At 35.8% G+C, this 26,012-nt stretch overlaps 3 protein-coding genes across 4 annotated transcripts in view; 1 reads left to right on the forward strand and 2 right to left on the reverse strand.

The window, feature by feature from the left end:
* The first annotated feature begins 4,354 nt into the window (after positions 1-4,354).
* LOC21394036 (clathrin interactor 1) lies at positions 4,355-5,580 on the forward strand. Its single transcript, XM_010112835.2, has 4 exons — positions 4,355-4,494; positions 4,731-4,853; positions 4,932-5,093; positions 5,193-5,580. Exons 1-4 carry the CDS (start codon positions 4,355-4,357, stop codon positions 5,578-5,580), a joined length of 813 nt encoding a protein of 270 aa, XP_010111137.2.
* A 470-nt stretch (positions 5,581-6,050) lies between these two features.
* LOC21394037 (actin) lies at positions 6,051-8,999 on the reverse strand. The gene is made up of 5 exons (XM_010112836.2): positions 8,910-8,999; positions 8,034-8,103; positions 7,520-7,913; positions 6,557-7,170; positions 6,051-6,454 (listed from the first exon to the last, which is right to left on the reverse strand). Exons 2-5 carry the CDS (start codon positions 8,091-8,093, stop codon positions 6,389-6,391), a joined length of 1,134 nt encoding a protein of 377 aa, XP_010111138.1. The 5' UTR covers positions 8,094-8,103; positions 8,910-8,999; the 3' UTR covers positions 6,051-6,388.
* Positions 9,000-21,513: 12,514 nt separating this feature from the next.
* The window catches only part of LOC21394038 (very-long-chain enoyl-CoA reductase), a 14,549-nt gene continuing 10,050 nt past the window's right edge, over positions 21,514-26,012 (reverse strand). The window contains exons 3-5 of one of the 2 annotated variants that reach the window (XM_024175260.1): positions 22,637-23,394; positions 21,993-22,037; positions 21,514-21,685 (exon numbers count right to left, since the gene is read on the reverse strand). In XM_024175260.1, the coding sequence (XP_024031028.1) occupies positions 21,599-21,685; positions 21,993-22,037; positions 22,637-23,394 (890 nt within the window). In that variant the 3' untranslated portion in view covers positions 21,514-21,598. Of the gene's footprint in view, positions 21,686-21,857; positions 22,038-22,636; positions 23,395-26,012 lie in introns of those variants that run through there. The other variant, XM_024175261.1, reaches the window with a different exon arrangement.

The following is a 26,012-nucleotide window of genomic DNA, read 5'->3' on the forward strand; positions in this document are numbered from 1 at the left end:
TAGACATTGGAAAGTATGCGTACTGTTGCACCAATGTGGGAGTGTGGACTCCCGCCAACAAACACTATCACTCACATCACAGGGGTTACAAAATTTTACATACGATGCACAACGTGCTCGTGAGGCACTAGCTAAATTTCTAGCTAGTGCCGAATTGCCTCTTTCTTTTGCAGATGATGCCTTGTTCGAAGAATTCATCCAGATAGCCTTTTGCCCACAATTTAAACGGATAAGTAGAAACACAACTCGTTCTAATTGCATGAAAGTTTTTTATGCAATAAGACAATCTCTTGTTGATAATTTTAGGACTTTTAATGCTACTGTCTCTTGTACTTCTGATATGTGGGAGGGGTGCAATAAAACTAGATATTTATGTGTCACAGCGCACTACGTTGATGACGATTGGGTTTTACAAAAAAGAATAATTGGTTTTCGTTTATGTCCATACCCTCATAACGCAACAGCTATTTTTAATACAATAATGAAAATTTTTGGGTTTTATGGGATAGAAGATAAAGTTTTAACAATTACTTTTGATAATGCGTCAGCTAATACAGTTGCAATTAATCTGTTTAAACGTAATTTGAAACCAGCATTTTGAGGGAAAATTTTTCATCAACGGTGTGCATGTCACATAATTAATTTAGTAGTTCAGGCAGGCATTGAACATATCTCAGTTAATCTTCCAAATATTAGAGAATCATTATCCTTCATATCTAGTTCTGAGCTCGGCTCTAAGAATTCAAACAATATTGCAGGAACAGCCAGATGCGCCCAAGAAAGTTTCCAACTGACGTGAGACATAGGTAGAATTCAACATATTTAATGTTGAAGGCAGCACTCCCGTATTCACAGCTTATCACGACATACGTAAACAGTAAGAACGACCAAATTTTAATTTTCGATCCTGATTGGCAGATTGGTGAGTATTTTTTTAAATTTCTAGAAGTTTTTTACAATGCTACTGAATTACTTTCTGGAGTTTATTATCCTACTGCACATTTAGCTTTACATCAACTATTTAATATTTCAGAAATATTTTCTTATTATAGGGATACAAAACTTTTTGGAAATATAGTTAACTTAATGGAAAATAAATTTAAAAGTTATTGGTCAGATTGTTTATATGCATTGGCAACCATTTTAGATCCTAGGTGCGGAGTAGATGGAACTGAATCATTGATGACTGCTACCGCAGAGAATTTAGAAATAGGTATGCAACTAAGTATTACTGACGCTAAGAAAATGTTAGAAAAAGTTTTTAGTTTGTATGAAGCAAAATATAGCACAGGTAAAAAAGAACAGGGAACTTCGTCGTCAACTACTAGTTCGGGGCCTAAAGGATCGTCGTGGAGTTTCTTGAAGAAGAAAGAGAAAACGACAGGATCGTCCTCAACACAAGCGTCTACGGAACTAGTTAAATATTTTAAAGTAAATTTTGTAATCGATGACGACAAACTAGTCATCTTACAGTGGTGGAAGAGCAAGACCATTAAGCATAGAAATTCTAATTGAGTCTACCGATGGTCATATATAGAATGATCTTAATCCTGAGTTCTTAACAAACTCCTATTTATGGATTTATGTCTTTTGATTTACTCGGTACGGATTTCGAGACCCTGAATCTTATTCATTGTATTTTGAAGACATGATGAATATAGGTAGCCGGAAATGTTATTATATGAGATGGGATCCATTCCTTCTTGAGAAAGAAGTAGATAAATAATTCTCTTGAGTGTTGATTCGGTACTTGGATTAGTAAGAGTGCTCTGGTTCATGAATGTGTTTTATGAATCACTATGCATTAGAGAATCAATGGTACTCAAGGATGTAGATATAATTAGAGAGGTTAACGGATTATACCTGACTCTAATTATGAATTATTTATGGAGGATTGATCTATATGCAATGACTATATCAAATGGACACTTCACAGTTTAGAAGTAATTAATGTCTATGATTTCGAGAGTTCAATTCCAAGTTTATAGTGGAGTAACTATTGGAATTAATAGAATTGATTAATTAATTAAAGTGTTTAATTAATTATTAATTTTATTGGAGCTCGGGATTATAGGTCCATAAGTCCCCGCATCGTCATTTTAATTCTACCAGACACAAAGGACAAAATGGAAATTTTAGAATTATGAAATTCTAAAATTAAATACTCGAAAAATAATTAATTGAGAATTAATTATTATTTAAATAATGTGATTATTTTGAACATAATTTAAATTTATCATTTTAAACTTATTTGATAAGTTGTTCAATTTAGAATTCAAATTAATTTAAGTTTAACTTAAATTCGAATTTGAATTTGAATTAAAATTGGACTACAGGATAAATGATGATTTATCTTCCTTCCCTATCCAGAATTGGAGCCACACACAAGGGAGAAAAACCCTAGGGTGGCCGGTCACATTAGAGATAAGGTGTAGGAGATTTTTTGTTCCAAATTCAAAATAAGAGATAGAGATTTGATTCCTTTTTAAAGTTTGACTTCTACTCTTTAAATATGAAAATGATAGAAAATTGGGAACACAATTTTTGAAACATTTTTTCTACCCTAATAGAGAGGTGGCCGAATTTCTCAAAAGAAAAAGAAAAAGAAAAATTATTTTTCTCCCAAAAAATTCCACATCGTGCATGCGTTGGTGTTTGTGGAAAATTCGAGTGTTTATTCAAACCTGTTTTGTCTCACGTGTGCCCACACACACGTCTACGTGGAAGACTTTGGTTTTCTAAACACAAAGATTGGAGCAAGGACTGTTCGTGGTCAAAGAACTCAAGTTATCATCCGAGTCGGCCTCCAGGTATTTTTCCTAATTGAGTTCTTGACATATAAATTAATGTAATTAATTTATTCATGCATAAATTAATATAATTTATAGAGTATCTCAAAAGTTTTATAAAATTTTTGTTATACACGATCCGCCTCCCCGCTACAGTTCCGCATCCGAATTCGATTCGATTCCCAACAGACCGATCATTTTCCAACACTGTCCATAATAGCTCGTGACATTCTTACAACTCCAATGTCAACGGTAGCATCAAAGCAAGCTTTTAGCGCAAGCAACCGAATTCTTGACGAGAAGAGAAGCAGAATGCATCCAGATATCTTGGAGGGACTAATGTGCATTAAAGACTGGGAAGATACCAGAAGACGAAAACAACAATACACAGATGATTCGATGCAAGAATATTTTTCTAACTTAGAAATAACAGAATCTTCTGGAAGCACTTAGGTTTGTAATTTACTATTCCTAGCTACTGCACTCTTTTTTCCTTCGCTAAGGTTTTGTCCCGATCTCCCCACGGGTTTTACTTAGGAAGGTTTTTAACGAGGCAGTCATTTATGTGTACTCCTATTATGTCAATTCAATAAAATCACATCTTTTGGGGCATATGATATATTTTTTTAATTAAATTTTTATAAAAAAATACAAGGGCCGGGGCCAGCCTGTGAAGGGTCTGGGCCCACACCCGGCCCTGGCCCTTATGGACTAGGACCAAGGGCCTGGACCGGGCCTGAGTTTTTCTTCTCAAGCCCGGCCCAGACACGGCCCCGCACTGTGCAGGGCCGTGCCAGGCACAACCTAAGCCGGTAATGGGCCTGGGGTCAAGCTTGCCATGCCGGCCTGGCACAGCACGTTTGACATCTCTAGATTATTTGCCTCCAGCTGTGGCCTGTGGGAAATTGAAGGATATTTGATATCCAAAGTACAAACCTGTAAATAGCAGAGGGTGGTTAGGGAACAAATTGAAGAAAAAAAAAAAACACAAATAAAGAGTTTCAGGGGCCTCTAAGGCACTAAGTTGACCATAGTCAAATTGAAATTATCTTGCTGATGTCAACACATGATTTGCTTATTGAAAAGTTTTGAAATCTTCTCCGTTTAGTTTGTTGAGATATGATTTTATCTGAAAGTTTTTTATTATAATAAAAAAGTTAGATGTGATGATTTTTGAGAGTTTTTTACTGTAGTAAAACTCAAATCGGTGAAATAAACGAAGTCTTCCTTTATTTATACACTCTCTAATCTCATATCATGTGAGATATTCTTAAATATAATAAGAAATCTTCTCTATATCGGTGTGTTAAGTTTTATGTTTATCAAATTTGTATAAAATTACATAAAAATTAAAAATAAAAAAAATCTCTCATATAATAACATGTTTCCTTAATCTTCTAGAGTTTATATATACAACACAAGAACGACTTTCAAAAGTGAAGTTGGTAATTCTTTTTTTTTTTTTTTTTTTTCCCTTTGTGGAGTGGTTGCTCTTCTTACGTACGTACATGTCTCATACGGAAGTCTACAACAAAAAATCATCATCATCTTCCATTCTGTCAAACATGTCAATCCTTTCAAGCCAGAAAAACATGGGGAGTACTAGTCCATTTTTCCATGAATTAAAGAAGCAAGCTTCTTCCTTTATCAAGGACAAGATCAAAACCGCTCGTCTGGCTCTAACTGATGTAACACCTGCACAACTGTGAGTTTTCTCTTTATTAGTTTTTGAGGAACTTTTATGGTACTGTTATCGTATCCCATCAGTAGAAACTACTGTTTCAGCTGTTGAATTAGTTTTTCAACAATTTGATATGCGAGTACGAATAGTTTTTATAGTTTCTTTTTTTTTTTGGGTCATAATATTGGTTTTCTATTGGTTTTTGCATTTTCTCTCTCATACGTTCTGTATTCTCATGGTTTTGGGGTCTTCTATTCTAGAATGACAGAAGATGCCACAAATGGGAACACGTGGCCACCAGACACACGTGCCATAGGAGTGATATCAAGGGCTGCTTTTGAAGTTGATGATTATTGGAGGATTGTGGAGATTCTGCACAGCAGGTTTAATGTTTGAAAATTTGATTGAAACTGTACTTGTTTTTGCAAAAGTTGCATTAACTGTTTGAGCTGCTCATTCAGGTTATTGAACTTTGATAGAAACAACTGGAGAGGACCTTACAAGGCTCTAATTTTATTGGAACACCTTTTAACTCATGGACCACTCAGAGTTTCTGAGGAGTTTAAGGATGATATAGATGTCATCAAGGAGATGGGAAATTTTCAGTATATAGATGAGAAAGGGTTGGTATTTCTTTGACTATATAATCTCTGAGTAGTATTTAGTGTACACAATTCAATGTCCGAATGATGCCCTTTTGAGTTGTGTGTTTTAACATGCAGGTTCAACTGGGGGTTGCGCGTTAATAAGTTGTGCGACAGGGTGTTGAAGCTTATCAAAAACTCGGTGTTTCTCGATGAAGAAAGAGCAAGAGCTCGTAATTTGACTCGAGGAATCGAAGGATTCGGGAGCTTCATCCAGCGTTCGTCTGCCATTGACAAAGGCTTTCCTTCTAAAGCATATGGCAGGTGTAATTCTTACTATGATGATCATCTAAATGAGGAGAACAGGTTAACGCAAGAGAGTGGCAAGGAAAGGAACTCACAATTCGTGAAGGAAGAAGAGGTTTCGGAATCTTGGCTAAGCACAGGAGATGGGAATCCCAGAGGAAATCACCCATTTTGTGATCATGAACATCAGATAAAATCCCTACTTTCTTCTGGGATATAGACACTGCAAAAGGATGTCAATCTTGTTAGTTTTAGTCTCAAAACTATTTTTTTTTTTTCCTTGTAAGTCTTGAGAGAATTCAGCTGTGTAAATTTGTCAAAATTATATGTTTGACGAATATATATTTAGGTGTATAAATGTTGCTTAGAAACCCATGTTTGCCTTGGCTGAACCATTGTTTTTAACGCATACAATTTCTTATTTTTCACGTGGACGAGACATATTGTGTGATCATATACAGAGAGAGAGAAAACCAAAAAAAAAAAAAATAACACTCGCTTATGAAAGATCAAAAAGGTGATAATGCTTTGAACAAATTTGCTTGCCCACAAGAGAATTCACTAATCAAGCGATAGACAATTTGGTCGTATTTAATTAGTTGATACACCAAGTTTACCTTGCCTGGATAGAGAACACAGCATTCGGCTTTATGATAGTTCTTTTTTCAAAGTGCAAGGAGCATGACTTTGTTTTATTGGATCAATACATTAATAACGAATCAAAATACCATTTAACAAGCCGCTGCTCCTAAGAGGTTCATAAATAACTTAGGCATCTTGGGCTGACAAAAACAAAAAGTTTGCATGATAGTAAACAACAAAAACTTATCAAAACAAACGATTTAAAAAGAGATTGGATCATTTAACTCCACGCTTCTGAAGAAAATCCAAAATGACGACAACATATTATGAAACGATAACAGAGCTAGAATATCAGCCTTCCGCGAACTGCACTTTTTGTCCAAGAAATAAAAACAGTAGTACTCGCTTCTCTCCCTCTCTCTTTCAATGATCCTACTCCCAAACGCTTAGAAGCACTTCCTATGAACAATTGAAGGCCCGGACTCATCATACTCCGACTTTGCGATCCACATCTGCATAGGAAACAGGCAAATTACTCGTAATTCAGATCAGTAATTATATCCAAAAATCGAATCAAAGGAATCATTTTTGAATTGCTAAATATATATACAAACCTGCTGGAAGGTGCTAAGTGATGCCAAGATAGAGCCTCCAATCCAGACACTGTATTTCCTCTCGGGCGGCGCCACCACCTTGATCTTCATGCTGCTTGGTGCAAGGGCAGAAATTTCCTTGCTCATTCTGTCAGCGATGCCCGGGAACATGGTTGAACCACCAGACAAGACAATGTTACCGTAAAGGTCTTTCCTGATATCAACATCGCACTTCATGATTGAGTTATAGGTAGTTTCATGAATGCCTGCAGCTTCCATGCCTATCATGGATGGTTGGAAAAGAACTTCTGGGCATCGGAAACGCTCGGCACCGATTGTGATGACCTGTCCATCTGGCAACTCATAGCTCTTCTCAACTGCAGAGCTGGTCTTGGCAGTCTCCATCTCTTGCTCAAAGTCGAGAGCAATGTAAGCCAATTTTTCCTTCATGTCCCTAACAATTTCCCGTTCAGCAGTGGTAGTGAAGGAGTACCCACGCTCTGTAAGAATTTTCATCAAGTGGTCGGTGAGATCTCGGCCAGCCAGGTCAAGACGAAGAATGGCATGAGGGAGGGCATAACCCTCGTAGATAGGAACGGTGTGGCTGACACCATCCCCAGAGTCCAACACAATACCTGCACAAGATATAAAAAACTCCCAGCTAAACGTTTTTGAAACAAAAGGAACAAACCAAATAAAAAAGCAACAAAGATTAGTAACAACATTAAGAGAGGTCAACAAAATTAAAAGTAACAACACAATTTAATTCACAAGTTCGCTGCACAATTTAATTCACAATTTCACTCAGTGAGAAAATATCGTCATGATTTAGGTGGCAACCAGACTAAAATCTCATCAGATGTATAATACTTTGTTAATTAGGAGCTTCTCAACATAATTAAATATGCTCCTGTCAGCATCTATAAGATCTTCCAAGTCTAACGAACATGCATGCATAGTCAATCAAAAGATGTAGCAACTTACCAGTTGTACGGCCACTGGCATATAGAGAAAGAACGGCTTGAATGGCCACATACATAGCAGGGGTGTTGAAGGTCTCAAACATGATCTGGGTCATTTTTTCACGATTTGCTTTGGGGTTGAGAGGAGCTTCAGTTAGGAGAACAGGGTGTTCTTCAGGGGCAACACGAAGCTCGTTGTAGAAAGTGTGATGCCAGATCTTCTCCATGTCATCCCAGTTGCTCACAATACCGTGCTCAATCGGGTATTTCAGAGTTAAGATACCACGCTTGGATTGAGCCTCATCACCAACATAGGCGTCTTTCTGGCCCATGCCAACCATCACACCGGTGTGACGGGGACGACCTACAATGCTAGGGAACACCGCACGTGGAGCATCATCTCCAGCAAACCCAGCCTAAAATGTAACATTACAATCGGTCAATACCCAATAAACAGCACAACATACAGCTACTACTTGCACAGAAGATTCAGATCACAAGAGAAACATCTAAATGCAGACAAACCAAATTAGTACCTTGACCATTCCAGTTCCATTATCGCAAACGAGCGGCTGAATTTCCTCACCATCTGCCATCTTCTATTACCTGTTAAGTTTAGCGAAATCTATTAGAGTAACTTGTCTATTTTTCAATAGGAAACATCATAGCAAAGGATCCAGGAAACTTGTTTCTTTTTCACCACCTAAAAACTCACGATCTAGCAGCTAGGTTTTCTTGCAATCAAATTCAAATGTACAAGGTACTATTAATTTACAATGGCCTTTTTCTTTTTCTCTCTCTCTCCCTCGTTTTTTATGCCAAAAATCTTAAGCTTTCAATCACCTAACTGAAACGTAAATGAATAAAGAGATACATAGATTTAACTACTAGCTAGATATAGCTAAACAAACAATCATAAACAGAAAAGGATCACACAAAATAACAAATACAAGTTTATTTTACAGAAGCCAGGACGATGTGATTAATCATTTCTTCTTATTTGTTAATAATTAATTATATTACTATTCTTGGTTTCAACAGTTTCTTTACCCGATCAATTATCTAACCCGTCAACTCTGTACTGAGACATCATTCTTAAACATTCAGCATCAAAAAGATCAAGAATCGATCAAACATTTCGCATAAAGCTCAAATCAAAACCGGGAAAAGGAAAAAAAAAATTTGCAAACGAAATCAAGCATATAGGTCAAGACATGCAAACATAGCGATATAAAGACGCGTATACACATGTTCACCAATGGAAGACAAATTGCGAAAAAGGAAATCCAAAGATCAGAACTTTGCAGAAACGAAAAAGATTCAGAAATTAGAGAAACGAAACGCACAGATCCAAGCCAAAACTAAGAGATCGAAAGGAAAGAAGAGAGAGAGAGAGAGAGAGAGAGATTGACCTGTCTGAGCGTCACAAGGGAGATGTGGGAAAGCGTTTGTTTGATTGAGAGGACGAAGGAAAATGGAGGTCGGTGATGCTTTATAAGAGATCAGTGATGGAGAAGCTGATGCAATGTGGGCCGTTGGATCAGAGAGCAAGTCTGGAATCACCACATCTCGTCTTTCAAACAAATTCATTTTCTATTTCTGTAATCCTTGCATTTGTCAGAGAACGGCTTTGTAGGCCGCTCTGTGGGCTGGGCTTGAGTTTTTTTTTTTTTTTTTTTTTTTTCCTTGGGAAAATTACCAAATTTATTAAAGAGAAATAGTAGAAAATAGATCAATATAAAAAGCTTAAGGAAGTATATAGACCAATTTTTAGTTATAAAAATTAATAGACCATAACTTATCAAGTTATGGTTCATAACCAGAAAAGTTATGGACAAACTTAGCAAGTTATGGTTCATAACCAGATAAGTTATGAACAAAAATCGTGAATTATAGACAATAACTTGTCAAGTTATGGTTCATAACCAGACAAGTTATGGACGAAAATAGTAATTTGACCTATTTATTAACTTATGTAAACTATTGGCCTATTAATTTTAATTCATCTCAAGTCTTGGTCTATTTTCCTCTTTCTCCCTTTATTAAATTTAGATTTTTATCGTTTTAATAACATTTTAATTAATATAATTATTTAACTAAAAAGAAATTAATTAATCAAGAATAAATGACAAAAATTTAAACATATACACTCTAAAAAATTTTTGTCTCTTTTCTACTTTTTTAAATTAGCGATGGCTTTTTTTACCGCTTCATTTCATAAACGAACGAGCTTTTTTATTTTACAAAAATGATTGTTTTATTTACGATAGTCAATTAATGATTGACCCACAGTCAACCAGTTATTGACCATAATTAATCAACAATTAACCGATTCATTATTAATTCATTAATCATTAATAAACTTGTAATTTGTTGATTGAAATTGATTAATTACTAATTAATTTTAGTTAATTATTAACTAATATTAATTAATAATGAAATATTATCGAGTTAATCAATGATAAACTATAGTTAATTATTAGTAGATAATTAATTCAATTACTATGATTGACTGCTAAGTCAATCAACGATTAAACCACTAAATTAATAAAAATCACCATTTTTAAAATTTTATAAAACTTCTGTCATTTATGAAAAAAATTTCAAGAAGTGTCATTTGGGCTGAAATTCCTTTTTTCTTTTTTATTTCTCTCCTTAAAAAGAGAGAGTTCGTTTTGCTTTTTTTTCTTTTAACCGTTAATTTGTATATATTTTAAATATTTTTAAGATAATTTAAAATATTATTTTTAATTACTTTATTAAATTAATATTTTTCAAATATGTCCTTACATAAATATATTTCGCCTATGATCCTAAATTTATAATTTCAGATGTGAAACATTTAACGCAAGTTTTTTTCATAAGTTTTTTTTTTAACTTTTTTTCATGTCGTTTACTTCAATTTTTTTTCTTTTTCTTTTATAAATCAAAGTTCCTAAAAACACTATTCAAAAACATTGTTGTTTTATTGTCATTTTTATTTTTTTTCCTTTTTTTCTTTTTTAAGTTTTCATACTTTTCCTCCTTGCTTTTTACTCCCTAAAATTTATATATTATGGGTTAATTTCAATAATAGCACTCATGAGTAAATGATTATTAATTTTAGCACAATTTTTGTATACTTTCACAATTAGCATCGCCATGTCAGCAAAAGTGGGACCAGGCGGGTTTTACTTGAGTTAAAATGATAATTTTATCCTATTTCAGTTTTAAAGCCTTGAATATATATTACGAAGCCTTTTCTAATTCAAATATTGAAAGTAGAGAGAGGAGGAGAACGGATGTATGTGTGCACAGAGACCAAAAAACACGAACGATCACCACTGTCTACCACCATCTACCACCTTGAACACCGACAAACCCGCGATAGAAAAACCCACGCAATCACGCGACGAGAACTGACCAACCTTCACCGGAGAAATCAACATCTAAACCTCTTCGTCGGATAAGAACGAACCGAGGAAACCTCCCCCTCTATGCAAGAGAAGTCAGCCACGAAACAAACGAGGTCAATGGCGGATTCCGAGACAAAGGTGAAAAATTTGTTGGCTTTTCTTGTTTATTTGTTTTTTTCTTAGGAATTTATTGTTTTTTTATTCTTTTACCATTTTCTGTCATCTTAGAATAAAAGAAAGGCTTTGAAGGAGGAGATAAAAGCATATAAGGTCAGTTATTTGGGGGTTATTGGATTGTCATTGTGTTCCTTACTTATTTGGTATGTGACTCTGCCTGATGGGCGGTCATATCATTATGACCGCTTAGTAATTTTATTATGACCGGTCATAAGACAGACACATTGTCCGATCATAGTAATTATTACCGCTGGTCATAATTACTAAGACTGCTCATTAGGCAGGCAGGCTCATAGTACGATTGCCTGACAGATGAGCATGTAGTCATAGCATTATGACCCTCGATCATAGTAATGTGACCGCACAATTGAAGGCTCTTAGTGCGGCAGTCATAGCACTTATGAACGTCGATCTTAATACTATGACCGAGCGAACAATTATTAGATTCTTAGTGTGCCAGTCATAGTACATTGGTCAACAACTTTGTTTGCTTTATTGTTTTTTTTTGTATTTATTATTTTTTTAATAATGTTTGTCATCTTAGAAGAAAAAAAAAGACTTTGGAGGAAGAGATGCCTTTGGAGGAAGATAAAAGCAGATACTAAGGTCAGTTATTTGAAATTTATGAGCTTCATTGGATTGTCATTGTGGTGGAACTCGTAATATTATATGGTGAAACCAGTAATATTATACAATTACTAAGTATGACCGGCCCATAAGGTGTGATCTGTTTTTTTGTCTTTGTTTTTTGTTTGCCTTGCCTATTAGTATGACCGGTCATATTAGTATTATTACAGTTCATAAGAATGGTTCCATACGAGGACATAGAGAACGTTAAAATAAAACGTACTGTTAACTGTGAGGAAACAATGGGAATACTACGGCAGGGTCTTACACGGACTTAATTTGAGAAGTTGCAGCTTCAACCTGTCGTAGTGTGTTGGTTCAACACACTTGAAGCCTCTTTATTCTTTGCTATTGGGGACGACATCGGGCGATTTTCTATAGCTGAGTATGCCCTCATCACCGGTCTTAAGTGTGTTGGTTCAACACACTTGTAGCCTGTGTCTGCCAAATCCCGCCTCCATAAACGATATTGGAAAAATCTATCGTACGTCCCGAGGGCAGCCATTAAGCAAACATTATCCGACCCCAACACGAAATATGACAGCGACGACGATGCAATCATGATAGGGCTTTTGTATGTGCTTTCCAACATTATACTATCCAAGTTGGTCAACGACCTAGAAGCATTCAACAACTATCCATGGGGGATTCCTTCATGAGAGATGACAAGAGATAACATCAGGTATGTGGTAATGAACAAGATTAAGAGCAAGGAAAAAAGAGTTGGAATGTGTTGGGAATGGTGTCCTAGAAGCATAAGATGTATTAGGCTATTTATTATTTATTTAATAAAAGAGTTTATTCATCATTTTATGTGTATATATTTGTGAATATTTTATGAATATCAATGAAAATTCTGTGATTATTTATGTAACCTTAAACATTGTATATGAGTGTTATAGACAAGAGGATAATGTTTAAGCATAATAATCAAAAAGCAATGTTCATAATGAATTTAATTAAAGTTCGGAATCTTTAATTAAAACATTATTAATACATGTCATTCTCATTTAGAATGGAACGGTGTTATCCACACTGTTAATATGATGAGATATTGAATGAGTGTATTTCACAGAATGAGATTATGTGGAACAAGAATACATACACAATATGAATTTCTAATAATTTCTGTTAAACATAGAAATTCTAATTGAGTCTACTGATGGTCATATGTAGAATGATCTTAATCCTGAGTTCTTAACAAACTCCTATTTATGGATTTGTGTCTTCTGATTTACTCGGTACGGATTCTGAGATCCTAAATCCTATTCCTTGTATTTTGGAGATATGATGAAGTAGGTAGCCGGAAATGTTATTATACGAGATGGAATCCATTCCTTCTTGAGAAAGAAGTAGATAAATAATTCTCTTGAGGGTTGATTCGGTACTTGGACCAGTAAGAGCTCCGATTCATGAATGTGTTTTATGAATCACTCTCCATTAGAGAATCAATGGTACTCAAGAATAAAGATTTAATTAGAGAGGTCAACGGATTTTACCTAGTTCTAATTATGAATTATTTATGGAGGATTGATCTATATGCAATGACTATATCAAATGGACACTTCACAGTTTAGAAGTAATTTATGTCTATAATTTCGAGAGTGCAATTCCAAGTTTATAGTGGAGTAACTATTGGAATTAATAGAATTAAATAATTAATTAAAGCGTTTAATTGATTATTAATTTTATTGGAGCTCGGGATTATAGGTCCATTAGTCCCCGCGTCGTCCTAGTAATTCTACCAGACACATAGGGCAAAATGGAAATTTTAGAATTACGGAATTCTAAAATTAAACACCCGAAAATAATTAATTGAGAATTAATTATTATTTAAATAATGTGATTATTTAAATTTGAATTTGAACACATCTAGATTTATCCATTTAAACTTATTTGATAAGTTGTTCAATTTAGAATTCAAATTAATTTAAGTTTGACTTAAATTGGAATTTGAATTTGAGTCAAAATTGGACTACAGGATAAATGATGATTTTCTCTTCATTCCCTATTTGATATTGGTGCCTACACAGGGATAAAATCCCTTTAGAATGGCCGGCCATAATGGATAGAGGGAAATAGAATTTTTGTTCGAAATTCAAATAGGAGATAGAGATTTGATTCCTTCTAGAAGTTTGACTTCTACTCTTTAAATAAGATATGATGAAAAATTGCGCGAGACAATTTTTTAACCTAACTTGAAGGGGGCTAGCCGAAATTCCCTTATAGAGAGAAGGAAAAATTTTTCTCCAAAAATTCCACATCGTGTATGCGTTGGTGTTTGTGAAAATTCGAGTGTTTATTGTAACCCGTTTTGTCTCATGTGTGCCCACACACACGTCTTCGTGGATTCTAGGAATTGACGTGGAAGACATTGGTTTTTTAAACACAAAGCTTTGGAGCAAGGATTGTTCGAGGTCAAAGAACTCAAGTTATCATCCGAGTCGGCCTCCATGTATTTTTCCTAATTGAGTTCTTAATAAATGAATTAATGAGATTAATTTATTCGTGCATAAATTAATATAATCTATAGAGTATCTCAAAAGTTTTATGAAAATTTTTGTTATACACGATCCGCCTCCCCGCCATGCTTTGGCATCCGAATTCGATTCAGAGACCAACAAAATGCACTACAATCTCATTGGTTTCCCTCATGCACTATTGGTCTGGGCCTTCGAGAGCATTCGAAAAGTAGGAAAGAATTTCGCTACATATCTTGGTGAGCACACTCCAAGAATACTTTCGTGGTCTTCAAAAGACCAGGTGTTGTACGATGACGTTAGACGGGTCTTTACGCTTGGCACCAAGCACGGAAAGGTAAGCCCATCATACGCATTTAGTCATCTTTGATGTACTTACATTTTAATAACTCACTGTTTTTATTTCAAACAAATTTACGTACATTTTATGCAGCTTGTCTTTTATATGGTGACACCCACTAAGGAAGAACTACAAAATTCTGACATATTCGGCTTGTATCCTAGAAGAGAAGAGAAAAAGAAGGTGGTGGCAAAAAGGACTGTGCCACTCACTGAGCTAACCCCTGAGTCAATCCCTAAGACAAAGACACATGCTGAACCCTCTAGGAGAAAGGCTAGTTCTTATTCGAATGATTTTGAAGAAAAAATGTATGCTGAGGTGAAGTCAGTAAAAGACAGTCATATTGTTATGTGCTGTCATAGTGTTATGACTTTCCGGTCATAACACTATGACCGCTCATAAGGCAGTCATCGCATGGGTGGTCATACTAATATGACCGACAAGTCATATAACTATGACCACTCATAACCAGAGTCATAGTGCTATGACTTTTAAGTCATTATTGGTTTATTTTGGCTTATATGACTGTGTATAAACAAAAAGGATTAAGTGGAGTCACCCAAAAAGGACCCGTAGGCTAACTCAACACCTAATCGAATTGAGCCCTAACAAGGGTGATGTTACGAGGAGGATGGCTGGGCCGTTGAAGAAGGTCAGGATTTTGGCTCTTCCTGTGAATGTCTAATCCAGGATTTTTCTTCATCACCATTTCACCCCATGAAGTTAGGACTGCCAATTAAACATGTTGCATGTTAAACTCATAAGCATAGTCAAATTACAGTGTATATTTCAGAAATTTAGTTACCTTGATATGATTCTGCATCGTCACTACGAAGGCTGTGTAGGGCTGCTTCCTTTCCCCTCCAAGCTCTACGATAATTGAATGACACTTTAAATTCACCCTGCATGTCCCTCATAACCTCATGAGGTCGATATGAAGTGCTTGTCAGATCCACGAATTTTGCTTTCACACATTTCCTGATCATCCAACTACTAGCTTGGCGATGGTGACCTTGAACAATTTCAATAGAACAAATGTGTATTTCATCATACCGTTTGACAACAAACAACTCACTATCCTTCATTCTAGTAGGACGAACCTGCCATTGGCATTTATCGTCAACACATACCACATGCAACAAAGTAGTGCTCGACTTCTTCACCTTAAATTGATAGTGTTTGTTCATGGCTTCATGTTGAAGATGGTACTGTAATAACCTTTTATTGTTATAAATGTTCTTCACACGCATAGATCTTACTGTATAATCAGCAATGACTTCTTCGCCAGAAAAATCATCTGAAAATTGTACACGATCAAATAGGACTTTGGATCCATCGACAATAGATTGGGCTCCACCACTTCTTCCATTGCTTATTCCCTTATTTCTGTCACTACCTTCTAGATCAAAAGAATCAGATTCTTCCCGATGTTGGCGGTCACAATCGATTCTATCATATTCCACCGTTAATGGTACTGGAGGAATGGGGAATTCATCTTCATCGTCCAATCCATATATATTTTCAAAATCCGTGCCGATATTCCCGACACCAATATTTTACTCGGCTTCATCACTATGACATGAAACAGATGTTGGTTTCACCAGAATGTGGTTGCTTTCTCCTATCTCAGGTGGCAACGCTTCGGCCACTGACTCATCCACTATATCGACACATATTGGAAATTTATTGAGCGAGTGAACATCACTCTTCTTTAATTGCAGGTAGAATGTGACATCATAGTCAGACGATATCTTCACAGGAGCTTTTCCATCTTCAACAACATAACTTAAGGATAAAATTTTTCCTTATGGCCGAATCCCAAGCACATTTCTCAAACCAAATCTATAAGACCAATATAAGTTGTGTTGGTGGGGACCAATATCCCCTTCATTTCACAACCAACGTATCTCGAAGCACGGTCCCAATGTCCATTGTACTTGATGAAGACATTCAATCCAACAGTCATTCCTAAATAATTTCAAAAACAATAACTGTTAATCAACATGCAATTACTCCTAGTCATCATCGGTCATAAGGCAGTCATAGTGTGCTGCCTGTATAGTCATAATATTATGACTGGATGGTCATATCACTATGGCTGCCTTATGGCCAGTCCTAATACTATGACCGGCCATTTTGACTCATACTGTTATAATTTGACTAATAGACAATGACTCATACTGTTACGACTGACTGGTCATAATATTATGATTGGACATATAACACTATGAGTCATAATACTATGACTCCCAAGGTCAACTGTGTCTTTGACGTGGTGGTCGTTACAATCAATTTACATATCAATTATAAACCATCTAAAATCTCAAATTGATGAAGGATAGTATCAATTCCTATCACATTAAGTTTAACCAGTCATTTTTTTCGAGTTCTATGTACTAAGTCTCCTGAAAATAAATTTAAAAAGAAAAAAACAAAAGAAAACCAAATAAATTACCAACCTCGATCTGGTGTACAACTGGAGTATTGACGACAAGGAAATGAGGGCACAGGGAAGAGAGAGACTGAGTAGAGAGAGGCCAAACTTGAGAGAGAGAGAGAGAGAGCCGAAATGGGGTGTAGAGAGAGAGAATGGGTGGGAGAAAGTGAGATTTCTTTGAGGTACTTTTAAATGATAATTTTGACCTAAGTTGCACAGAAGTTATTTTACCTCACATTGTTAATATGACAATGTTAGTTGTGAAAGTATACAAAAGTGGTGCTAAAATTAATAATCATTTACTCAGGAGTGCTATTATTGAAATTAACCCATATATTATTCTTTTATAATTCTTAAAAATGTTATTTTATCAAGTATGATCTCCATAAACATTTTCTCCTAATTGTTCCACTGAAATAGTTTTCCAAATGCATCCTTATTTGTTATCGTTCTTTTTATGTAAAAAAATACCGTACTTAATTTTCTATTTCATTTATCCTTTATTTTTTTTTTCTAGTTTTTACTTTTTACCTTAAAATTTATTTATTTTTTTAGTTTAGTCTTTTTTTTATCTCTTTTCTTTTTTGGGTTGTTACTTTATCTTTTTTTCGTTTTGGTTTTTTTAACCCTAAAATTTATTTATTTCTTCATTTTGATCTTTTTTAACCCTTTTTTTTCTTATTTTTACCCTAAAACCTTCTTTTTTTTTTTGGTTTTTATCTTGAAACATATAATTTTTTTTCATTTTAATTTTTTTTTTAGATTTTTTGCTTTTTAGACTAAACTTTATTTATCTCTTTATTTTAGTCATTTTGAATTTAGACGAAATGACCCCTCCCCTCATTTTTTCACGTCATTTATTTTATTTTATTTTTTACTTTTTACACTAATACTCATTTATTTGTTCATTTTGGCCCTTTTTTTACCCCCTTTTTATTTTTATCCTAAAACTTTATTTTTTTTTCATTTTTATTCCTTTTTCTCTAAAATTTATTTTTTTTCTTATTTTAGTCCTTTTTTGCACTCGAACTTTTTTAGTTTTGTTTATTTTCCCTAAAACTTTTTTTATTTCTTCAGTTTGGTACTTTTTTTACAGTTTTTTTTGTTTGCCCTAAAACTTATTTATTTCTCTATGTTGGTCCTTTTTTATTTATTTTTACCTTGAAACTTTATTTTTTTATTTTGGTTCTTTTCGGCCTAAAACTTATTTATTTTTCATTGTTGTCTTTTTTACTTTTTTTCTTATTTTTGCCCTAAAACTTTAGTTTTTTCATTCTTGTTTCTTTTGCTGTAAAACTTATTCGCATCTTCATTTTAGTCCCCTTTTATCCTTTTTTTTTTGTTTTTTGTTTTTGTTTTTGTTTTTTTTTGTTTTTTTTTTACATTTTGGTTGTTTTTGCGCTACCTATTTATTTTTTCATTGCGGCCCTTTTTTTACTTTTTTTTCTTGTCGATCTAACTAACTAATATCTTTATTATTAAAGGAATTAAAAATGATAAAAATAAGTGATCAAAATTTAACACAGGGATTACTCCCCACATGCATAGCACGTGAAGTTCAACTAGTATAAAAAAAATAAAAATCGGAGATTGTATTTGTAGTCAAAGGTAGCTTTCTAACATGAATTGTTATAAATGACATTTTTAAAAATTAATCGTAACTAGTAAATTTTTTACTCTATTAAATTAAAAAAATAAAAAATTTTAATAAATAATATTTAGTAAAAATATCTAAAAAATTGTCGACTGTTATATAGTTATGGTGAAGAAAAGAAAATATATGAACACATTATTTTTGAAATTCATATTTAAAATATACTATTACTCCCTATACATGTTATCAATTTTTATTCTTTTCTCAAGACTGAAAGAAAATTTTGTTTGAAGATGCAATGATAGTACCTCTCGCCCCATTGTTTTATGATCTAAAAATAGTCTTGGCATAGTGGTCAAATGATGCTTACTGCGTAGAAAGAAGCTAGCATCACAAATATTACTTTTTGGCCCAAGTCGTACAACCATGTAAATGTTATCCCGGCCGGCGTAACACACACATATCCACCGCCATCACCCCAAGATTCATACTGTTAAATTTTGACGCGATTTCTATGACTACATACATGTAACATTGCAAAACATTAAAAGATGTGTCTTTTTTCTTTTTTTTATTTACCATGTAAATCCTATAATATTATATAGATGCTACACGACAAATTACACGGTTTTCTTTCGAACTATAGGCCTTATTAAAAAATACCCATCCGAAATTTAACTATAGCTTGCCCCCGCCCTAGAAATCCTATAATATTATATAGATGCTACATAAATACCCATCCGAAATTTAACTATAGCTTGCCCCGCCCTAGAAATCCTATAATATTATATAGATGCTACATGATAAATTACATGGTTTTTTTTTTTACTATACCAAATTTTCTCCTTAGTTTTTTTAGAGAGACCATCGGGAGTTCTTCAATGATATGAATAGACTTGTCATATCTTATGTTGGACCAAGTTCGGTGCAACTGTTGAAGTGTTTAACAATTTGGAAATCTAAGGCCTTGTTCGGTACTAAAGCTAGTAAGCTAGTATACACGCATTTGCCCGATTGCTTTAAGAGAATTACCTCCTAGTTTCCACCTGTCCTGTCCAAAACTATGGAACTCATCTGAAAAGTAGATTTTCTAGATCAGAACGTGAACTCTGAGAATATGGGTATAAAAGTGAACCACTACCACAGACAGGAGACCGCCATTACTACTTGAACTATCTTTTAGTAACATAGGCTCGGCTAGGTGATTACCGTGATAAAAGGAAAAGAGCTTGATATCAGGGCTTCTATCGGTGAAGAAAGGATATATACTTACCGAGATTGTTCCATGCCCGTGGTACAGATAACCTTTATCGGTTAAGCAATTAGATTGCCTATCAAGTGAGATGGAAGAGATTACCTTGGAGCACAGGAAATGGATTAGTCCTTTTTCCTTCTCGCGAACCACAGGAGCGAGGAGCAAAGCTAATTTTCCTTTCAGGGTAAAGCGGCGCATAAAAAAGGGCTGGCCCGTCAAAAGTCCGGTTCCTTCGCGAACGAAGTTCAGAATCAACAAGGGTTCTACGAACGAAGGGAGTGTACAACTTGGGCGCAGCATCAAAAACTAAAAAAAAAACAATTCGAGTTCAAATTTTATTTAAGTTCATATTTTTTTAAGTTTGAACTCGAGTTTAAACTCGAGTTTGAACTCGAGTTTAGGACTAAAACTCGAGTTCAAGTTTTCCCTTCAACTCGAGTTCAGAAACACAAACTTAAATTAATGAACAATATTTTTTTATTCTTAAAAATGCTATAACTTTTTCGTTTTATTCCTGATTGAGATGATTTTTTTCTATGCGTTGACAACGAAAAGACGAATAAAACCTCAGCCATATACCCTATTAAAATTTTTCATCACCATTGAATTTTTATTAAAATACTATCTAAACACAAATTCAAGTTTTGGCTCACTCAAACACAAACTCAAAAAGATTATTATCTCAAATTATAATTCAAATGTACACAACCAAACATAAACTCAAGTTATAACTTTAACTTAATTTATAACTCAAATTTAACTTAAGAATTATACTCAAGTCACACTTCAAAAGAACATGCCTTAAAATTGAACGAATGTCTATTAACTAAAAAGAAAAAAAAAAAGTACATTGATTAAGCCTCTATGAGTTGGAGCCATCATATGACCAATAAGCGAACACTCTAGAAAAAACTGAAAAAAGGAAATAGAAAACATTTCCTCGCAAGTTTCTGATTGCTGTCATAATTTGGAAAAACTGATAAACACAACACAAGAAGACAGAAAGTACAAATTAGTTTTCTCCCAATGAAAAAGTTTGATTCAGGACAGCAGAGCCATGGACAGAAGCACACCGAAAGTGTACAATTTGAACTTTAAAAAATTAGGAAAAGTGGAGCATCAATGTTTCTAATGCCATGTTGAAGATAGATTAATCCCATTTGTAAGATGTACTACATCCACCTCTTTACTTATTTTCTTGATTTTCTTTTTTGTTTTAATTTTTTTTTATTTTATAGTATTTTGATAAGAAGGAAATGCGTTGAATAACATTTAACTTGAGGGCACGCTTACAAGGACCAACCCTTCGTGGCTTTCCTCACAGTAATGATTGTCACCAGCTCGGCTATGACATGTTGGTAGGTTACCATTAACCAACTACCCTACTGCTATTGAGTTCTGTTCGTGGTAAAAACCAGGCATTTCTTGGGATTTACAACATAAAAATTACTTGAAATCCAAGGATATTTCTATTTGTTATAGAGTTGGCTCAACACAAAATAAGTTGTAGGTTTGTGCGTGCGCGTGTCCTTTTTTTCACATATTTTTATAATCTTCCTACTTCCTATGAAAGTTCTTCATACTCCCGTTTAGAAATGTATTTGCCCGTTTCGTTTATAGATTTGAACAGAAATTATATGTTGTGAGAGTAAACACTAAAGTAAAAACGATTTGAATTATAATTCAGACCAATAAAACAAACGGGCTATAATAGTATAAAAGAACCGTTGCGGGCTATAGTAGTATAAAAGAACCGTTGCTATTTCTTTGATGACCATTGTGAGGGTTTGGACAGACTAAAAGCTTAACATCAACAAAAACACTTGCCTTTTGTTAAGCTGTATAAGGCGCCCACAGAAAGCATTTTGATGAAACCATGTAAGCTGTAAAGCATTTTGTCTATGTCATTTAATTGACATATTGTATGGTAAAATCAGAGGAAATTCAGAAGCAAAAGAAATGGGCAAGAAGCAAATTCAATAAAACAGTTTTAAGTAATTAAGGATGAGAAGCGCAGCCCAGACAATAATTAACTTCAAAGCAAACTAAATTGTCTAGAAAAGGAAACAAAAACCAGCAATGAAATTGGATTGAAATGTGATGATCTCTAACAATTCTCCAAAATATAGTACCAAATAGGCCAAAAAGTTGGCTCATAAATAACTTCTACAGGAATGGAGGTAAAATTACCCATCTGCGTGGATACTTGGGCCTTCCATCTTTGCCGTCGAATAGCTGCAGATGACAAGATATCAAAAAACAGCGTCAGATTGAACTATGTCTAGACATTGCCAAGTGTGTGGTAATCGTGGCCACTCAGGGGAAATATAAACTGCATCTTTAATTGCTAGTACCAACACATAAAAGAATTATCTCGGACCTATGCTGAGGTATTGACAGTGATTCAAGAATTCATATCAGGTTCAAAGAGAAGAGACGCTAACAAATCCAATGCACAATTAAAAAAGCAGTTTATACCAGTTAAAAAGTTTTATATTTAGTCAAGTTTAATCAACAGTAATCCAATTATGAATCCGGTTCACTTGGTAAAGTTATTTACTGTTCTATAAAGGACTTAGATCCAATATCAAAACGCATAAACTAAATCACAGAGATCAATCACACAAATTTATGTATACCTTTTACATGCAAATGGCCATGTAAGCAAAGAAAATAGTCCTTTAATAGAATTTTCTTTTATTTAAGCCTAATCAAGTTGGGAAGAAATGTGTAGAACTAAAAGGAAATCTAATATTAAAGATATTTGCACTATGCACATGCAGAATGGCATTTTGTCTATGAGACCGGTGCGACAAGAAAGAAGAGGGAGATACCTTTCTCAGACGACGGTGCTTTGCAAGAGCCCAGTTGGACATTATAAGAGCAGCAACTACAAGGAAGACATAACCAGCAACAGTCTGCGTAGCAATATTGAATCCCAGCCACTGATATATCTCCGTCGTGTAATTTGCACAAGTCACAATATTGAACAAAAACCCACGTGGAATTTGATACCCTCCACTTCCGCCAGGACTGCGCAAATTGCTGAGCAAGATGTGGCAGTAGAAGTTGGCGCTTTGACAAATTATCCCAAACCCAAACCCAATCTTCATTTGCAGGTCACTACTAACAGGGGTGTAAAGTGGATGGTTCACATAGTAAGCTATGAAAGCGCCAAAGGTCCAATAGTAAGCACAGTTGCGGAACACATTGGAGAGTGGCGAGGTTGCGTGGCTGAACCGATGAACGAAAAATGTTTCCATAATGCGTTTGAAGTAGTGGAAACACCAGTAGTACATTGCATAGGTCTGGACGGGGTGGATGACACGGTCTCCTTTGTAACCGAAGTATTTATACACCGGAAGGTAGTAAAAGAGAGGATAGATAATCAGAGGACCCAAGTATTCCCAGAAGAAGAGTGTACGGTAGGAAACTTGCGGTCCAAGGTCCTTGAATACTAGAGTCAAGTTGTCTGAGCTTCCACCGCAATAATCTTTAAGACTCTTCTTGGAGCTGAGGACAACAGGCCTCTCTTTCGATCCTGGTTGGACCGGAAGCGTGAGCCTTTGTCTTTCAGGATAAAAATTTTTGGCTGTTGTTTTTAAGGCATGATGAGATCACATTAGTTCATCACAATAAATAATGTCCTAGGTTGACATGAGCTAATACAGACACAGAGTTCTCTCTCTCTCTCTCTCTCTTCCTTTCTTTTATCTTTATGCTTTGAAATAATCAATAAATTGTTTGCTTTTGGAGGTGAACAGACATTATAAAGCATTTGCAATCAAATTTAGCAATGACAACTGTTGAAAACTAGGGATTGGAAAAATATCTTTGTATTTTCGTGTATTGAATAATTACATTGCTAGGTATTTATAGAATTTACATAGAGAGAAAATAGGAAAGAATATCTACCACAATCCCTGAAAATCAGGGATTGTTAAAACTAATTTTTCCTAATTAGTTCCCTGCCTAAAATACCTCTCGACACTCCCCCTCAAGCTGAGGAATGAATATCTTCCATTCCCAGCTTGGTTACAATCTCATGAAAATTAGATCCACTTAATCCTTTTGTTAAAACATCAGCCAGTTGACTTCCTGAAGGAACATAAGACATACATATGAGTCCTTCTTCCAACTTCTCTTTGATGAAATGCCTATCAATCTCAATATGTTTTGTCCTATCATGTTGAATAGGATTGTGAGCGATGTTGATTGCTGACTTGTTGTCGCAGTAAAGCTTCATAGGTTCCTCCCACTTGACTCTCAAATCATCTAGAATAATTTTCAGCCAAAGTAGTTCACTGATAAGCCTTTACTCAGGCAAGTGTATATTAGGAAGAGCAAAGACTTAGGAAGGGGCAGGGCTTGATCGTGGGAGAGTTATTTTAGCCTTAAGTGGGAACTCTTAGTGTTAGTAGTAGGTTTTCTGGTTAGCTGGCAGGGGAAAAAGGAGAGGAAGGAAATTGTATAAAAGAGGAGGTAAGCCGAATGGAGAGAGGGGGAGGGGAATATTCTGGGAGTAGAAAAGTCTTGGAATCATTCCAAGCAAGGGGAGGAAGCAGACCCTCGAAGTTCTGCCTATCTTTGTATAGAATTTGTCCGTCAATAAAGTTCCCTCGTTAATTCATCTTTGATTCTTTTGATTCTTGAATTTACTCTTTCGTGAACTTGTTCCCAAACACCAAGGCCTTATCATTTGGTATCAGAGCAGAATTTTTTTTTTCCTGGGAAGTGAATGGCGGCCAGAAAAACTGAAGAGAAGTTCGACGCCATGGAAAAGGAGATCCAGCAGGTTAGGGCTTCGGTGGAGAAGGAAATCGGTGAGGTAAGGACCGAAATTAACCAAAACGTGGCAGAAGTGAGTCAGAACGTGTCGGAATTGCGACGACTTGTGGAGGAGCAGATGCGACTGCTAATCGCGACGGTGACGGTCGTTCCACCGGCGGAGGATTCACGTTCGGGAGCCGCAAGGATTCGGGAGGATGAAATCGGGGTGGCCCAGGGCAAAAATCGCGAAATCACAGGTCGAGTTGAGGAGGACGGAGAAATCGCGCGTGCTAGGGCTCGGGAGGCGAACGGAATCCGACCGGACTTCCACCGCGACGGTCGTAATGGTCGACCCAGGGATGGCGAGACCGGCGATGGAGACAGAAATCTCCGGGAAGGACGGCGCGGCGATTATCGCGCCGGGGGCCCCACCGACGACAGCCGGAACTGGCGCGGAGGTCGAGATTTTGAAGGTGGGGAAGGAAATCGCGCCGGAAATGGTGGACCCAGGCTGAGGATGGATGGTCGGCATGAGGCTGGACGTTTCGGGAATGGTGGCAGAGAAAATAGGAGGCGTTGGGAAGAGAATGAGACTGGAGAGTCCATGGAGTTTTTTGGAACGTACGGGGAACCTTGGGGGGGAGAGGAATTTTCTCCAATTAGGAGAAAACAGCTGGACTGTCCATTATTCAGTGGAATGGACCCAGACGGCTGGTTGTTTAGGATGAATCAGTATTTTTCTATTAATAGATTTTCTGAGAAGGAAAAGCTAATTGCAGCGGGAATAGCTCTGGAAGGAGATGCGTTATCGTGGTTCCAATGGCAGAACCAACGACGACCTTTAATCACTTGGACCGATTTTAAGGTGGCTCTGCTACAACGTTTTCGTTCGTCACAAGAAGGAAATTTGTGTGAGCGTTTCTTGGCGATTAAGCAAACGGGAACGATGGCCGAGTATCGACGGAATTTTGAGGTGTCGGCCGCTCCTTTACAAGAGGTGCCGGAGGAGATTCTTGAAGGCATTTTTATAAATGGGTTGAGGGCTGACATCCGGGCTGAATTGCGTTTACTCAAGCCGGAGGGACTTTCCGAAATCATGGATATGGCGCAGAGGATTGAGGAGAAAAATATGTTGCTGCGAAGGGAGATGGGAGGGCCCCGGATTTGGCGTCCTCCAGCGGCGGGATTCACAGCCAATCCGTCTATGGGGAGCACAGCAAATCAGCCCCAAGGCAATCCGATTCAGCCCCAAAACATTTCGAACGTGGAGAGACCGAGAAAGGACTTTCCGTTTCGAAAGTTGTCCGACTCGGAGTGGCAAGAGAAGAGGAATAGAGGACTTTGTTTTCGTTGCGACGAAAAGTTTACGGTTGGACATCGATGTAAAAAAAAAGAATTGCGAATCATGTTAGTTAGCGATGAGGATGATTGGGAAAATCA

Source organism: Morus notabilis, unplaced genomic scaffold, assembly GCF_000414095.1.
Source record: "Morus notabilis unplaced genomic scaffold, ASM41409v2 Scaffold152, whole genome shotgun sequence".
In the NCBI taxonomy this organism is placed as follows: domain Eukaryota; kingdom Viridiplantae; phylum Streptophyta; class Magnoliopsida; order Rosales; family Moraceae; genus Morus; species Morus notabilis.

Excerpts from the sequence above, each read along its gene's own strand:
- LOC21394037 (XM_010112836.2), bottom strand. The coding sequence starts at position 8,093 with ATGGCAGATGGTGAGGAAATTCAGCCGCTCGTTTGCGATAATGGAACT. Across the intron at positions 7,171-7,519 it reads TGCCAGTGGCCGTACAACTG|GTATTGTGTTGGACTCTGGG; the intron begins GTAAGTTGCTAC and ends TATCTTGTGCAG. Across the intron at positions 6,455-6,556 it reads CACTTAGCACCTTCCAGCAG|ATGTGGATCGCAAAGTCGGA; the intron begins GTTTGTATATAT and ends TTTCCTATGCAG.
- LOC21394036 (XM_010112835.2), top strand. The coding sequence starts at position 4,355 with ATGTCAATCCTTTCAAGCCAGAAAAACATGGGGAGTACTAGTCCATTT. Across the intron at positions 4,495-4,730 it reads GATGTAACACCTGCACAACT|AATGACAGAAGATGCCACAA; the intron begins GTGAGTTTTCTC and ends CTTCTATTCTAG. Across the intron at positions 5,094-5,192 it reads CAGTATATAGATGAGAAAGG|GTTCAACTGGGGGTTGCGCG; the intron begins GTTGGTATTTCT and ends TTTAACATGCAG.